The following is a 15,424-nucleotide window of genomic DNA, read 5'->3' as shown; positions in this document are numbered from 1 at the left end:
GTTGTAGAGAGACAGGAACGTTATTCAAACACTGCAAACAAACATTTGTCTCTTTTTCAAAAGTTTAAACTGTGCTCCATGACAAGACAGAGATGACAGTTCCGTCTCACAATTAAAAGAATGCAAACATATTTTCCTCTTCAAAGGAGTACAAGTCAGGAGCAGAGCATGTCAGAAAGACAGAGGAAAGCAAACAAATCAATAGGGCTGTTTGCTTTTAAGTATGCGAAGCACCGCGGCACAAAGCTGTTGAAGGCGGCAGCTCACACCCCCTCCGTCAGGAGCAGAGAGAGAGACAGATTAAAAAAAATCAATACGTGCCCTTCGTGCTTTTAAGTATGCGAAGCACTGTGCAGCATGTCACTTCACGAAGCAGCTGCACAGAAGGTAGCCAACGTGAAGATAATCTTTCAGCATTTTTAGACGAGCGTCCGTATCGTCTAGGTGTGCGAACAGCCCCCCTGCTCAATCCCCCAACGTCAGGATCACAGAAAGTCAGCGCAAGAGAGAGACAGAGAAAAGTAAGTTGGGTAGCTTCTCAGCCATCTGCCAATAGCGTCCCTTGTATGAAATCAACTGGGCAAACCAACTGAGGAAGCATGTACCAGAAATTAAAAGACCCATTGTCCGCAGAAATCCGCGAACCAGCAAAAAATCCGCAATATATATTTAAATATGCTTACATATAAAATCCGCGATGGAGTGAAGCCGTGAAAGGCGAAGCGTGATATAGCGAGGGATTACTGTATTTTAAGCAGTATTTTTCAGTTGCTGGAAAGAATAAATATCAGAGAATAAATATAAAATCTGTACATTGTCAGATAAATCAGATTATCCATGATGATCTCACTATTTCGAAATCCTGTACTTAAATGAAATGTGTGCTGCTTGGTCCAGCCTTTTTTGGTCAAATCTTGTAGCAACATAACTAAGGCATGTTGAAGGCCAGAAAACTGCAATGACAGACCAGAGCTGCCATTATCTGACCAAGATCTTTTGGAGTAAATCCTTTCTACACCTACTCTTCATTTTATGTTCAATAATCACTACATGTGGTTTGGCTCATTCGTGTACATGTTAGTATAATAGTTTAGAGGTACAGTATATCCTGTGCATATTCATGTGTAAAACAAGATATTCATCTGATTTTGACTGTTTGACTAATTTACTTTTAGTCAACTAAAACTGGTTTAATTTTTCTCAAATAAAATGTTTTTTTTTTTTTGTTGACTAAAACTAGACAAAAATTAGCAATAATTAAATGATTAAAATGTGATTAAAACTAAAATGCAATTTAGTCAGAAGACTAAGACTAAAACTAAATGAAAATGTTTTATCAAAATTAACGCTGCATGGGTACAATATTTCTATCATTATAGTAGTATAGTGTGTTTTTTTTTTATTATTATTTATTTATTTATTTATTTTAAACAGTGTAAATATTGTACCCATGCCAGGGTACAGTTATCATTTGCAACATGGATACAGTCCCAATGAAAACCGGTACCCTTTTTAAATGGCGGCTTGCCAGAAGCCAATGACGTTACCTCTAGATATAGTCTGTTTTAAAACTGTAATAATTTTTGTCACTAATATAGTAATAATTTAGTTTTTTACATCCAAATTAAAAGCTTTTTATATAATAGGTAGAAATTTACAATTATGGACATTCTGAAAGTGTGCTTAAAACAGATGGGGAAGCTACTTCTATGTGGTTTTCGACTCACCACTTTCAGATTTCTTTATTTCTGTCAGTCCTCTTCCAACTTGCTTTGCATTGCAGTATAGCATAATCTGTAAGAGCTCTGAGGTAACAGCATTGGAATTATTTTAACCCCCACCTTACAGTTTTTGTGAGTGAGTTTAATCAAAATAAAAACTTTAATTTTCATATGTAACATATTTTATATTACAGTGGCAAAAACATGTACACGATATTCAAACTATACATCACAAGAAAGCTTAGACTTTTACAATTAAGTCAAATGTGTTTTGCATGTAAATGCTAATTTGTTATGGTGGTAAAGTGGTGACACTGCTGCCTCACAACAAGGAAACCAGGGTTCATGTTCAAGGTTCTCCCTAGATCTACATGGCACATTCAGGCTCTCTGGTTTCCATCCACAGTCTAATGATGTGCAGGTTAGGTGGATTGGCAATGCTAAATTAGCCTCTGATATATATATGTGTGTGTGTGTAGGTGTGTATGTTTTCACCCTGCAGTGGGTCTGTGCCCTGTACAGGGATTGTTTCTGCCTTTCACCTATGATTTAATGGGATAGGCTCCAGCTTCCCTGTGACCCTGCTCTGAATAGGCAGGCTTTCAAGATGATTGAATGTTAATTTGTCCTTCAGGTTGTGAGACCACAATCACTTTGCTGTAATTTGTTTCTCAGTACCTATAATGTGCTGTGGTACAAATGAGAATTTGTTGTATTAGCAAGCCCTATCACTGACAAGAGTTTTCAGGGTCATTTAGTATATTAATTAGAATTACATGTTTCATATCAGTATAGGTGCAGCCGAAAGAAGAATAAGATAGGCAGTCATTATTTGATACAATGTAGTTTTAAGTATTTTTTATAAATTTTATGTGGAATGTGGAAATATAGGAATACATCTTATAATTTTAATATACTATTGTTTTTCCATCCATCCATCCATTTTCCAACCCGCTGAATCCGAACACAGGGTCACGGGGGTCTGCTGGAGCCAATCCCAGCCAACACAGGGCACAAGGCAGGAACCAATCCTGGGCAGGGTGCCAACCCACCGCAGGACACACACAAACACACCCACACACCAAGCACACACTAGGGCCAATTTAGAATCGCCAATCCACCTAACCAGCATGTCTTTGGACTGTGGGAGGAAACCGGAGCGCCCGGAGGAAACCCAGGCAGACACGGGGAGAACATGCAAACTCCACGCAGGGAGGACCCGGGAAGCGAACCCCGGTCCCCAGGTCTCCCAACTGCGAGGCAGCAGCACTACCCACTGCGCCACCGTGCCGCCCCTATTGTTTTTCATATAACAAAATTATATATTACATTTATTAAAATACTGTATGTTTGTCATATGACCTTAAACTTGATAGCCATTGGCCAAAGTTGCTTGAAAATGCCTAGCATTTCATCCTTTTACTCATCAACAAGAATATTTTCTTTTGTACAATACATGGATGTTTTGTAACAGTAATATTACCGTATTTTTTGCCAAAATTAATCTGAAACTACATGATTTCTTTCTTTTTAGGTTAGAGACATGTTTGCAATGGCAAGGAAAAATGCACCCTGCATCTTGTTCATTGATGAAATTGATGCTGTTGGGCGCAAAAGAGGGCGTGGAAATTTTGGTGGACAGAGTGAGCAGGAGAACACTCTTAATCAGCTGCTGGTAGAGATGGATGGTAAGGACATTACTTTAAAGAGACCAGGGGCCTCATACATAAAGCGCTGTGGATAGAATTCACACTAAAACATGGTGTATGAACAAAAGTGGAAATGTACATATGCACAAAAAATTCAGATTTACAAAACTGTGTGTAAGCCAACTTCCACGCACTTCAACTCCATAAATCCTGGTCAGTGTGAAAAGTAACGCACGTGCACACGCCTGCTCTCACACCCCAACCCCTCCCATAATTTTGCATATTTTAATATGAAAATCAATATAAATATCACCTTGCATTTGGTTAAATGACAATGGCAAAGGAACATGAAAAAAAAATTTCAGTAAATGCGAAGTGAAGGCAAGAAAAAACGTACTATTCATTGGCTTAAGCAGTGGCATAAACAGCTAAAGGAAGTTGATTGAGTGATACAGAGTGGCGGAGAAACACGAAAGTTCAAGTTCAGAACGTCACACAGTGCCCAAAATCAAAAAAGAAGTGGTCAGATATCAAAGTCACCGTGAAAAGATGAGTCGTAGACCACTGTCTGAGTGTCATATGGAAACGTATTAGGGTACAGAGAAAAGAAAAAAAAAAGGACATAGTTGAAAAAAAAAGTCAAAATGTCCACATTAATCTTGTAGTTTATTTTGTCATTAAAGTAGAACATTGTATACTTAATCTTAAAATCATTGCTTAATTTACCAGAATTCATAGATTCCATCATAACTAAAGCAGCATGTTAAATGCATTGTTTTTGTATGCCGATTCTTCAAAACCTTTAAGGAGTATTGAAATGTCTTCATAGTACATGTTTAATTATTCTATCCATCTATCCATCCAGGGTTGCGCCAGTCCCAGCAAGTATACAGCGTGAGGCAGGAACAGTCCCTGGATGGGGTGCCAACTCATAACTATCGCTGTGCCACCATGCCCACATGTTTAATTATCAACAGTATACATTATTTAAATGAAGTTAAAAATGTATCTGTATGATGTAATATACATACTTTAATTCATTTCATCTTAAAAATGATATCAAGAGCTCCAAGAAGCCAGAAGCCAGTTGTCATCCTCTATAAATACTTGCTTTCTTCTATTGAATTGAATTCCTTTATTGTTATTGTATGGTACAATAAGATTCAATATGCAAATCCTTCATAAATGTATTTTCCGATAATATGATAAAAAAAAACATTGAGTAATATACAATATGAAAGCATAAGTACAATATACATTTATATATAGTGAAGATAGTGCAAATGGTTCATAAAGTGGCTCAGTTTGTGCAATATTACAACTGTAGTGCACGTTTACAGTGAGGTAATTGTTCATATAAGTTACAAACAGTTCTACCAGGACCGCATTTATAGCTCTTGGGATGAAACTGTTTCTGAACCGTGAGGTCCCTACAGGAAAGGCTCTGAAGCGTTTCCCAAATAGGAGAAGATCAAATAAACTCTGCACATGGTTGAGGCAGCATGTGCTATAAATGTTCTCCTGGGATGGAAGCTGTATCTCAATAATCCTCTGCACTTTTGACATAATCCGCAGTAGACCTTTCCAATCTGTTGCTGTACAACTGTGATTCCACACTTGATACAGTGGGTTAAAATTCTCCAAGTGGTGCACGGAGAGTAACAATGCTAAATTAGCTGTGGTATTTGGAATAGTTTGGTCATTCCGTGGACCCTCATATTGTTACAGGTTGATTACAATTAGATGCCTTACTTTTATAAACAATTTGCAGTTAATTTCAGTGAATTTTATAAAGCCGTGTCAGGAATGTGAATTTAAAAAAGAAAGGGAAACCACACAGAAACAGTAGCACTGCTTTGATGCTGGGTACCTCCAGTTTGTAAAACAGAGCAGAAAACGTGTGTATGCAATGTATTGTGCTGCTATGAGAATATGTGTGGCTTTACGCCAAGTTTAGTTTTTATATATCGCAATGTGAGCGTGGAAACGGGCGTTTGCTACATTTTTATTTATACATTAGGCCCCAGATGTTTAGAAAACTTTTTTGAAGAATTTAAAGCTCTTCAGTATCTGTAATGTAATTTGCAAGGTTTAAAGTTTTTCATCAACATGTTACATTTCCAGCATATGGCTGAATTAGAGTAATAAAAAAACAACAATGTAAAAAAGCAACAGTGCAGGTTTTTATTTTGAAAACATTATAACCAGTCTTCTGTTAGTATTCCATGCAGTTATCAATGGTATTCAAGCAGGGTAATCTGTTAACCAGCCATCAGTAAGCTTCTTTCTCTGAGTTGCAGGGAGTGTGCTGTTAGCATGTTTCAAATCTCCACTTGAGATGTAGATGAAGTTGGTTAAGGCTGGACAGAAAGACACAAATGTAGTAGAAAGAGGTATTAAAAATAAATGAAGGCGATCTTGACTAGAGGAAAAGGGGGTGGTTCACAGTGTTTTGGCCCTTTTTACAAATTGAAAGAACCCCATGCGTATTCAGCACTGTGTGTTCTACGAAGCTACAGTATGCCATGATAGGGTTCAAATGCAGCAGAAGGCAGCTATTCATGGTCTTTACTTCATCATTGCCAGAAGCGACAGCCACCTAATCCGCTGCTGTGTCTATGCCAGGTAATTTGCATAAACATATTGCCAACACCACATATAATTTAGTCACTCATTGACATGTGTAAAAAGCTCTCAGAGGATGGAAATGCACTTTCAAGACAGGCTGCTTAGACCAGCTACAGGATTTTATTTATAATCCTAAAACAGTAAGGAAGTGATAGATTTTGTACTCACTTCTTTGGGAGTAAAAATAATATTTTTTTGCAATTTTTTCCATTACTTAATTTAATTATTATTTATCCGTCAGTGTCTGTGTTGCACCTCTTTATTTATATCACAATTGTGTTTGATTTTTATAGCTAAAGGGGGCACTTTAAATTTCTTCAGTGCTTTTTTATTTTAGCTATTGCACTAGTTACAGTAAATATTTGTTTGTTGTGGCAATAAAGGAACCACTTGAAGAATGCCCAATAGATTATTTGTCCCCCCATTTAGCAAATGTGTTCAGCACTGGAAATCCTTTTTTTTTTTTTTTTTTTTACTTAAATTTTGGGCAAATAAGAAGAAAGATGAAGTGGAATTATTTTTTTATGCTCACATCATGAAAGCACAGTGATTAGACCTAGCCACTGGCTGGGTGTTAACATAATCAAATTTTGTATATGTATATATACACACACACACACTGTATAGAAGTTAAAATTAAATGCTAAAATAGTGGTTAATGGAAATTAAGCAACTATGGTTTTGTCATTGTGTTTTATATTTTATTTTTATCATGGAAAATATGGAGATTCACAAGTGTATATACAAAGTATATGCTGGCAAAAGGACATTGCATTTCTCACATCTGCTTCTCATTAATGTCATTTTTTTTATGTAGCATGTTCAGCAGGACAGAAATGAGTGACGACTGGAATCAGGGAAGAGACAGTCACAGAAAAATAGTTATTAAGTACAGTTAAGGAACTGTAGAAAGACATTGCACTTGCACCACATCACATCCTATTCTGGAATCTCGCTTCAGACTCCAACCCCCCAAATGCACTTCTGTTACTTCCTTAAATGCATTTAACGGAAGTGCTACATCAGTTCACCAATATCTATGGTTAATAGATAGATAGATACTTTATTAATCCCAAGGGGAAATTCACAACACGGAGCTGCTGAAAAGGCTGCCACTCTCGGCGGCGCCTGAGTCATAATATAATATTATATATTATATATATATATTTTATATTATAATATTATAGTCATAATAATATTGTTAGTTCTGAAAATTTAATGTGTTTTTTTATCACATATGTATGGTGTGATTTAGTTTTTGAAGTCTCTAATCACAGGCAACACATTACAAAGAAATTGCACTCTCTTTTAGAGCTATGACTCAGTGTGTTAATTTGGCATGTGATGTTAGTCATAAAGGCCAATTCCAATAATGCACTCCAAATTTTCAAAATCTGTGTTTTCTTTCCATTTGCATCAAAGAATTTTTTTCCCCTCAAAAAATGGTCTGAAATATTGAAGTTCAGCACCATAAAACAGCCCCCTCTTCTTAGATGTCTCTGTGACATAATAGCATATACTAATAGGTTGCTTACTGTTAGCCATGCAGTTAGTTCACAGATTTAAAGAGTACTTCCGTGGAAGTAAAACATTCCTATAACTGGTGCAGAGGCAGTGCTTTGGTAGGTTTATTGGAAGAGGAAATTAAGAAAGTAGAAAAATAAAGCTATTATAACAAATTGGGGTCCAAGTACTTTGCCTTCAAATTATGGTTAATAGGATTGCTGCTGTGTGTGCACAAACATTTATTCCTTTTAAAAGTTACAGCCTAATTGAAATGATTTACTACAGTGTCATATTGGCTTGATCTGGGTTTTGGTGCCTAGCAGAGTGATTATTACTTATGTACTGATAATATATTAAAGTTACTTTTACAGTTTGTACAGTTTTTTTGTTAACCTAATGACTTGTCCAGTTTTCATCTCTAAATAAGTCTAAAAGATAAGAACAGATTTTGTGAGTCTTAATATTATACAAAGAACAAGGAAAAGAACCAGTGTGCACAGTAGGTTCCAAGTAGATTCCAAGATGCCACAGTATTTTTAATAAAGAATGAATAAATAATATGAAATCATAGCAAAGTCCATTAAAAAGTACACTATTTTGTTCAATGATTAAGGTCAATAAAGTTTTACAGTGTTTAAACCAGTTTCCTGTTTTTAATGTGTTCAGGTTTCAACTCAAGCACAAATGTTGTTGTTCTTGCGGGAACCAATAGACCGGATATCTTGGATCCAGCTCTAATGAGACCAGGAAGATTTGACCGGCAGATTTATATTGGTAATGAAAGCATTTTCTTATCATGATGATATAATACATGCCCCATTGTGTGTCTGTGCTGCACATTTCAAGTGAAATGTCAGAAAAACATCAAATATATTGTATTTAGTGACCAGTCTCATTTGTAGTGTTAAATACATCAATAGTACAATAGAACCCAGACTGATGCTAATTTGGATAATTGAAAACTCCGATAAAATGGGTGGCCATGACCATTTTAGATTAAATAAATTGCAAATATAAAAAATGTTGTCAGTTTATATGCTGTAGTATCACTTTTAAGCCTCTTTTTATAACTTAGTAAATATTATATTCCGCAGTCGCCTCAGAATCAAAATGTTGATGGGTGTGTAGTGTATTACTGCTGACCAATATACAAAAATGTTGTTTCAATGGAATTTAGACTGCTTAGACTCCTCATTGTCTTATAAACACAAAATTCCTAAGTGAATGAAACATTAAGAGCATGTGCACACGGTCAGTGTTGGTAACACAAAGACTGTAGCCGAAGGTTGTAGTTGGAGAGGGTGAGTGAATCACACCCACATTCCCCAGCTCTTTGACCACTCACTCAGTACAGTCAAGGTTAAAAATACAGTACGCGCTTGGTGTTTTTATGAATTGTATGAAAGCAGTGTATTACACTTATAGATTTTCCTGAGATAATGCAGAACCTCTGTTAATCTGCCTGGGGTTCTATTGTGTTTAATTATATTTAAGAAAAATGCTTCTTTTGTTTTGAAAAAATAAGAATTTTTTTGCGACTTGGCATGTGATATTTATTCCTAACAACCCAACGAAATTTTATTTTTCCCAGCAAGTTAGTTTAATGAACCCCACAGCCATTATAAACAGCATGTTGGGACACTGATGGCAGAAATTTAATGTGTGGTGGTTGCTTCATTTTTATTTTACTTCTTAAGAGTCATGAAATGACTTAATTTGGTAATATTTGTTACATAGTACAGTTTCGTAATAATTGTACTTTAGTGTTTTACTTTTCTTTTAGTTCAACAAGCCTTTTCATATTTATCAGAAACCTCACCTCATATAGATACTTCATTTTTTCATCATTTTCACAAATAAAAAATTGCAGGGAGAATTTATATATCCTATTTTGTTTTATCTTTCCTGTATAAAATTATCTTCTCAGGTCCACCAGACATCAAAGGAAGAGCTTCTATCTTCAAAGTACACCTTCGTCCGCTAAAGCTGGATTCACAAATTGAGAAAGATGCATTAGCGAGAAAACTTGCAACCCTTACACCTGGCTTCACTGGTAAACAATATGGTTATGTTTTGTACACATTCATGTTCATAAACACTTGAAAGTGTGCTGCAAAAATTTTATGATTTCAAGAATAGTTATAGTCCATAATGGAGGAGGAATTATCTGAACTGCAGCAAATGTGTTTGAATCATTTGTGAAATGAGTGCCATTCCATGGTACTGATGTAAAGCCACAAATTTGATTTTTTTTTTAATATATCTCTCTATATATATGTGTGTGTACACACACATATATATATATATATATATATATATATATATATATATATATACAGTAATCCAACGTCTGTCTGTCTCAGTGTCTGTCCACTTTTAACGAGAGAACTACTTAACGGATTTAGATCAGGTTTTTTTCTATAATTTGCTTCAACATTCTGGTTAATTTTGTGACTTCTTTCATCATGCTAAGTATCATAGTTTGTTTTCTGGAGCGATGTTATTCGTTTTGAATCCAAGACAGAGGCTGCCAGCTGAGGGGATAGGGAAACATGACGTCAGGAGTGGGGAGCCGAGCTGGTCCGCCCTCACTCACGCGCCAGCCTCCATTCAAGTTGCCTTGCCTCCACTTAGCTAGCGATACCTGTTTATTTATTGATTTTTAAAGTTTGTTCTTTTTCACTACTACACGGGCAGAGCCATGGGGAACGGCTAGTAGTATATAAATCTTGGTTCTTATTCCTTATAAGCACTGTTCCAAAACAGTTCTGTGCAAAAATGCAAAGTTGTACCAGTGTGTACACATTGTGTGTGTGTGTGTGTGCGCGCTTTTGCTGTTGAGAAGTATTCCATTTATAGACTTTAATCATCTTACTGATCTTTAAATCCTGTATCATACAGTTGCTGAGAATAAATGTCATAGGTCACAGCTACATTTAATACTGTAGAATTAAATAAGCAACATTTTATTTTTTATTTTTTGCCTGGGCTTTGTTTTGGTGAAACAATATTGATTGCTAATAGATCTGTTTTTTCTCTATATAGAACTGGTTTATGGATCTCTGGGAAATGAGCCTAGATACTATCAATTTTGCTTTCTACAGAGAACTTCTCTTTTTCTTGTAAAGTTTCGTTGTCTTTGCAACTTTCTCTCTTTTTTGAAGAGTTTAACCATTATTTTAGTAAGAACTTTTGATACTTCAGTTTTCCCTTATTGTATAATGTGACATCTTTGTTTTTTGTGGTCTCTCTTTTTTCTTGTTGCTCTTCATACCAAGTTATGGTCTAATGGATAAACCAATGTCATGTATTACCAATAGCATTAGTAGTACAATGATAGTATTTTTGTGTCACTTGCATTTGTTTACTTTTACATCTTGATCAGAATTGTAATATAATATGAAAGCATTATTACATGCAATTGTTAAAAGTTGTTTTTTTTTTTTTCTAAACTCACATCTTAATGTAAACAGTAACTGTAAGAAAATACTTTGTAGCCATAGGCTTATCTTAAAAAGATTATAGTAATGATTGAATAGAAATATAATTAAGTTATTTATTTACAGACCGGGGTGGTGGTCCCCCTCTTTAAGAAGGGGGACCAGAGGGTGTGTTCCAACTACAGAGGGATCACACTCCTCAGCCTCCCTGGAAAAGTCTATTCGGGGGTTCTGGAGAGGAGGGTCCATCGGATAGTTGAGCCTCGGATTCAGGAGGAACAGTGTGGTTTTCATCCTGGTCGCGGAACAGTGGACCAGCTCTACACCCTTAGCAGGATCCTGGAGGGTGCATGGGAGTTTGCCCAACCAGAGTACATGTGTTTTGTGGACTTGGAAAAGGCATTCAACCGTGTCCCTCGGGGAATCCTGTGGGGGGTACTCCGAGAGTATGGGGTACCAGATCCCTTGATAAGGGCTGTTCGGTCCCTGTACGATCTGTACCAGAGCTTGGTCCGCATTGTCGCACTAAGTCGAACCCGTTTCCAGTGAGAGTTGGACTCCACCAGGGCTGCCCTTTGTCACCAATTCTGTTCATAACTTTTATGGACAGAAATTCTAGGCGCAGCCAGGGCGTTGAGGGGGTCCGGTTTGGTGGACTCAGGATTGGGTCACTGCTTTTTGCAGATGATGTTGTCCTGTTTGCTTCCTCAGGCCGTGATCTTCAGCTCTCTCTGGATTGGTTCGCAGCTGATTGTGAAGTGGCTGGGATGGGAATCAGCACCTCCAAATCCGAGACCATGGTCCTCAGCCGGAAAAGGGTGGAGTGCCCTCTCAGGGTTGGTAGCGAGATCCTGCCTCAAGTGGAGGAGTTCAAGTATCTCGGGATCTTGTTCACGAGTGAGGGAAGAATGAAGTGTGAGATCAACAGGCGGATCGGTGTGGCATCAGCAGTAATGCGGGCTCTGCATCGGTCTGTCGTGGTGAAAAAGGAGCTGAGCCGCAAGGCGAAGCTCTCAATTTACCAGTCAATCTATGTTCCAACCCTCACCTATGGTCATGAGGTATGGGTAGTGACCGAAAGAACGAGATCGCGAATGCAAGTGGCTGAAATGAGTTTCCTCCGTAGGGTATCTGGGGAAATGAGTTTCCTCCGTAGGGTGTCTGGGCTTTCCCATAAAGATAGGGTGAGAAGCTCAGTCATCCGGGAGGGGCTCAGAGTAGAGCCACTGCTCCTCCGCATCGAGAGGAGTCAGATGAGGTGGCTCAGTATCTGATCAGGATGCCTCCTGGACGCCTCCCTGGTGAGGTGTTCCGGGCACGTCCAACCGGGAGGAGGCCCAGGGGAAGACCCAGGACACGCTGGAGGGACTATGTTTCTCGGCTGGCCTGGGAACGCCTTGGGATTCCCCCGGAAGAGCTAGAAGAAGTGGCCGGGGAGAGGGAAGTCTGGGCATTTCTGCTCAAGCTGCTGCCCCCGCGACCCGACCTCGGATAAGCGGATGAGAATGGATAGATGGATGGATATTTATTTATACTGGTTTTAGTTTCTGATTTGTTTTTACATTTACATCAAAATATATCAATAGTAGTTGTATGTAGTTGTGTGAGTATGACTGTGCATGAGTTAGCCCTAAAATAAACTGGCAGTGGGTTGGCAATTTGGATTTTACAGATTTTAAAATACCTTGTTACTGTATGCATTATGACATTATTAGTCAGCAAGGAGCAAACTTTGGTTATTTATTTATTTTTTTTAGGAGCGGATATTGCTAATGTGTGCAATGAAGCTGCTCTGATTGCTGCAAGGCATCTAAATGAGTTCATACTTTCAAAACACTTTGAGCAAGCCATTGAGCGCGTAATTGGAGGTAAGAAACATGAAGGATTCAATTAGATAGGTTGGTAGTTTGACAGATAGAGAGAGAGATAGAACTTTATTTGTCATACAAGGTTTACATTCTGAAATATAGGGAGGATGCTGTAACTGTTGTAATACTGAGTTTAAATCAGTTTACAAGTACTAATCTGTAATTCATTTTGTGAGAAATTTAATTAACATTAAAGATGAGATCATATATAAGGCATCTTTTCTTGTAACTGTCTTTTTGAAAAACTAATTAATAGTTTCGAATCTTTATTGCTCTAGTCCACTTTGAAGTAGTTTTATATATAATGTATTTACATTTCTTAAGTGCTTTGTTGGCTCCCAGCCTTACTTTTCATATTATGCAGTTCTTTAATGCTACAATGGTGTTTTTAATTAGTATTGCATTTTGGTCTCATCTAGAATCATAATAATTAATCTGAAACACATATAACCCAATTGAAATAGAATGTATCCATAATACTGTATAAGAATTCAAGTGAAATTTTTTGAATCCTATACAGATATAAAATGTACAGAAGTTAATGAAATCCACATTTATCTGCATCTTGAGATTACACTTTCATCGTAAATTGTTTATACATGCTGTTTTTAAACAAATAAAACATCAATATTATGAAATTCAGCCACTTTAAAATAAGACCAACCATGCGTGATAGCTCAGCACTTAATCTTCACCCCCACCCTGGGGGTGTTTTCCTCTCAGAAGACCAAATCGCAGTAAACTTTTCCTGCCATGTGGTTGGTTTTGGTTTGATTTAGTTCAGTATTTACTGTACGTGAGAATTTGCAAAAGCCAATATACTGTAAAATGTATCCTTACCATAAGGAAAATAGTACCAGGGTATATGCAATAAAATGATTATTTCCTAATCTGTTTTGTTGTCACAAACATGCCTTAGTAACGAGGAAGGTTTGGATCAATACCTGGCAACTGTCTTAGCTTATTTAGTATGTTTTTAAGCTTTTTCTCAGTGCCCCATAGACTGCAATGTAAAACACCAGAGTGGTCAAGATTTCTTTTAATTTATTGAAAGTACTTAACTTTAGAATGCAATTTCACATGACAAATGCATATATAGCATATTTGTAACTTTGACATGAAAAAGTTATCTTTTAATACTGCAATTCATACTATGATATTTGTGAGTCATCGTATGTTTGTGTAAAATAGGCATTATGTAATACATTTCTGATGTACAACAAATACCCATTTAACATTTTATCAGGTCTGGAAAAGAAGACCCAGGTTCTTCAGCCAGCTGAAAAGAAAACTGTTGCATATCATGAAGCTGGCCATGCTGTTGTTGGCTGGTTTTTGGAACATGCTGATCCTTTGCTCAAGGTAATATTTTATGCTTATTTTGGACCTCCACAAACCTGTATTTCAGGTTCAGTAAATGAACGAGTGAATTAATGAATGTATGAGTCTAACTTAAGTCCTAGCTTTGAAACTTCTGCTTGAAGTACTAAACTTGAAGGCTATTCTTGTGATTGTATACCTACTATTTTAAAGTATGCCACGTGTATGCTTCTCATACAGGAAGTAACAATAGTGTACTGTATACTTTATCCAATCCTATATTTGTTAATTGCCTTCCTATTGGATGTTTACTTAAATGGTTCTTGAAACAAATAGTCATTGATGGGTGCCAAACATAAGCACTCAAATATACTCAAGCAGCCGCATTCTTAGGAAAATTTCCAATATGTAGTAGCAGATTGCATCTACTTTTGTGAATTGCTTAAATTCTCTGAGGCATGAGTTCATCAAGGTTATAGGAATATTACTTAGACTTTTTATTTATTTATTTATTTATTGTGTCATTCTCTGTAAACTTCAGAGGTTTTTTGTGTGTAAAAATCTGAAATGCTAGAATCACCATTTTTGAAACCAACAATCATATATTTGTCAAAATAACTCAGATCACACATCTTGTTAATTAGAACAGCAGCTGAAAGCTCTTGACCATGCCTTCATGCTGTTTATTTTTAGCTGCTATATGTGTTAGTTTTCAATAAATATTTTTAAAAAATTCTTAAATATGGGAAGGGGGTGTTTTGGTTTTCAAATGCATTTTTTTCGTTAATGTTTTACAATCCATATTATTTTACAAAAGAACTGGTTTTTAATAATAAATATGCAGTGTATGTATTGTTTAGAGAAATTGAGAAGCAGAGTCATGCAGTAGAAAAAGAAATAAAGATTTAAAAAGTCTGGGTGCCAAGTTAATTGATCAAAGAGTCAATCACGAGGATAAACTTTATTAAGCATAATCAGGAATACAGTATGTAACACAGGCAATTGTATTCAGACTGTATAGTCTAAAATGCTATGTCACACTCTAAAGAGATGTAAGAGATTATCAAAAAGATTGTTTCACATACTCATAAGGCCATTGAGAGTTGAATTAATAGTCTGTTGCAATATAAAATAGGTAAAATTGGGAAAATTTTAACTTCGCTGTCAGTCATAACTAGAGTTGGGCCTCATTTAAAATTGCAATACATTAACTAGCATACTGTTGGTCGTCTGAAAGACAAGGTAATGCCTGTGTTCATGTCTAAGTAATATAATGCAAATGGAATGCCCAC

General features: G+C 36.6%; 1 protein-coding gene across 2 annotated transcripts in view; it reads left to right on the top strand.

Annotated features, from left to right (window-relative positions):
• afg3l1 (AFG3-like AAA ATPase 1) overlaps positions 1–15,424 on the top strand; it is a 65,160-nt gene that overhangs the window by 41,118 nt on the left and 8,618 nt on the right. For both annotated transcript variants that reach the window (XR_007935743.1, XM_028809847.2), the window contains exons 10-14: positions 3,256–3,409; positions 8,171–8,278; positions 9,432–9,557; positions 12,702–12,812; positions 14,059–14,174. Coding sequence is in view for 1 of the 2 variants with exons in the window: in XM_028809847.2 (XP_028665680.1) it covers positions 3,256–3,409; positions 8,171–8,278; positions 9,432–9,557; positions 12,702–12,812; positions 14,059–14,174 (615 nt within the window). In the remaining variant the exon portion in view is untranslated. The remainder of the gene's footprint in view (positions 1–3,255; positions 3,410–8,170; positions 8,279–9,431; positions 9,558–12,701; positions 12,813–14,058; positions 14,175–15,424) is intronic.

The sequence above is a fragment of the Erpetoichthys calabaricus genome, chromosome 9, assembly GCF_900747795.2.
Source record: "Erpetoichthys calabaricus chromosome 9, fErpCal1.3, whole genome shotgun sequence".
NCBI classification, from domain to species: domain Eukaryota; kingdom Metazoa; phylum Chordata; class Cladistia; order Polypteriformes; family Polypteridae; genus Erpetoichthys; species Erpetoichthys calabaricus.
The sequence above is the reverse complement of the archived record's forward strand: the minus strand, read 5'-3'. Positions and strand labels throughout refer to the sequence as shown.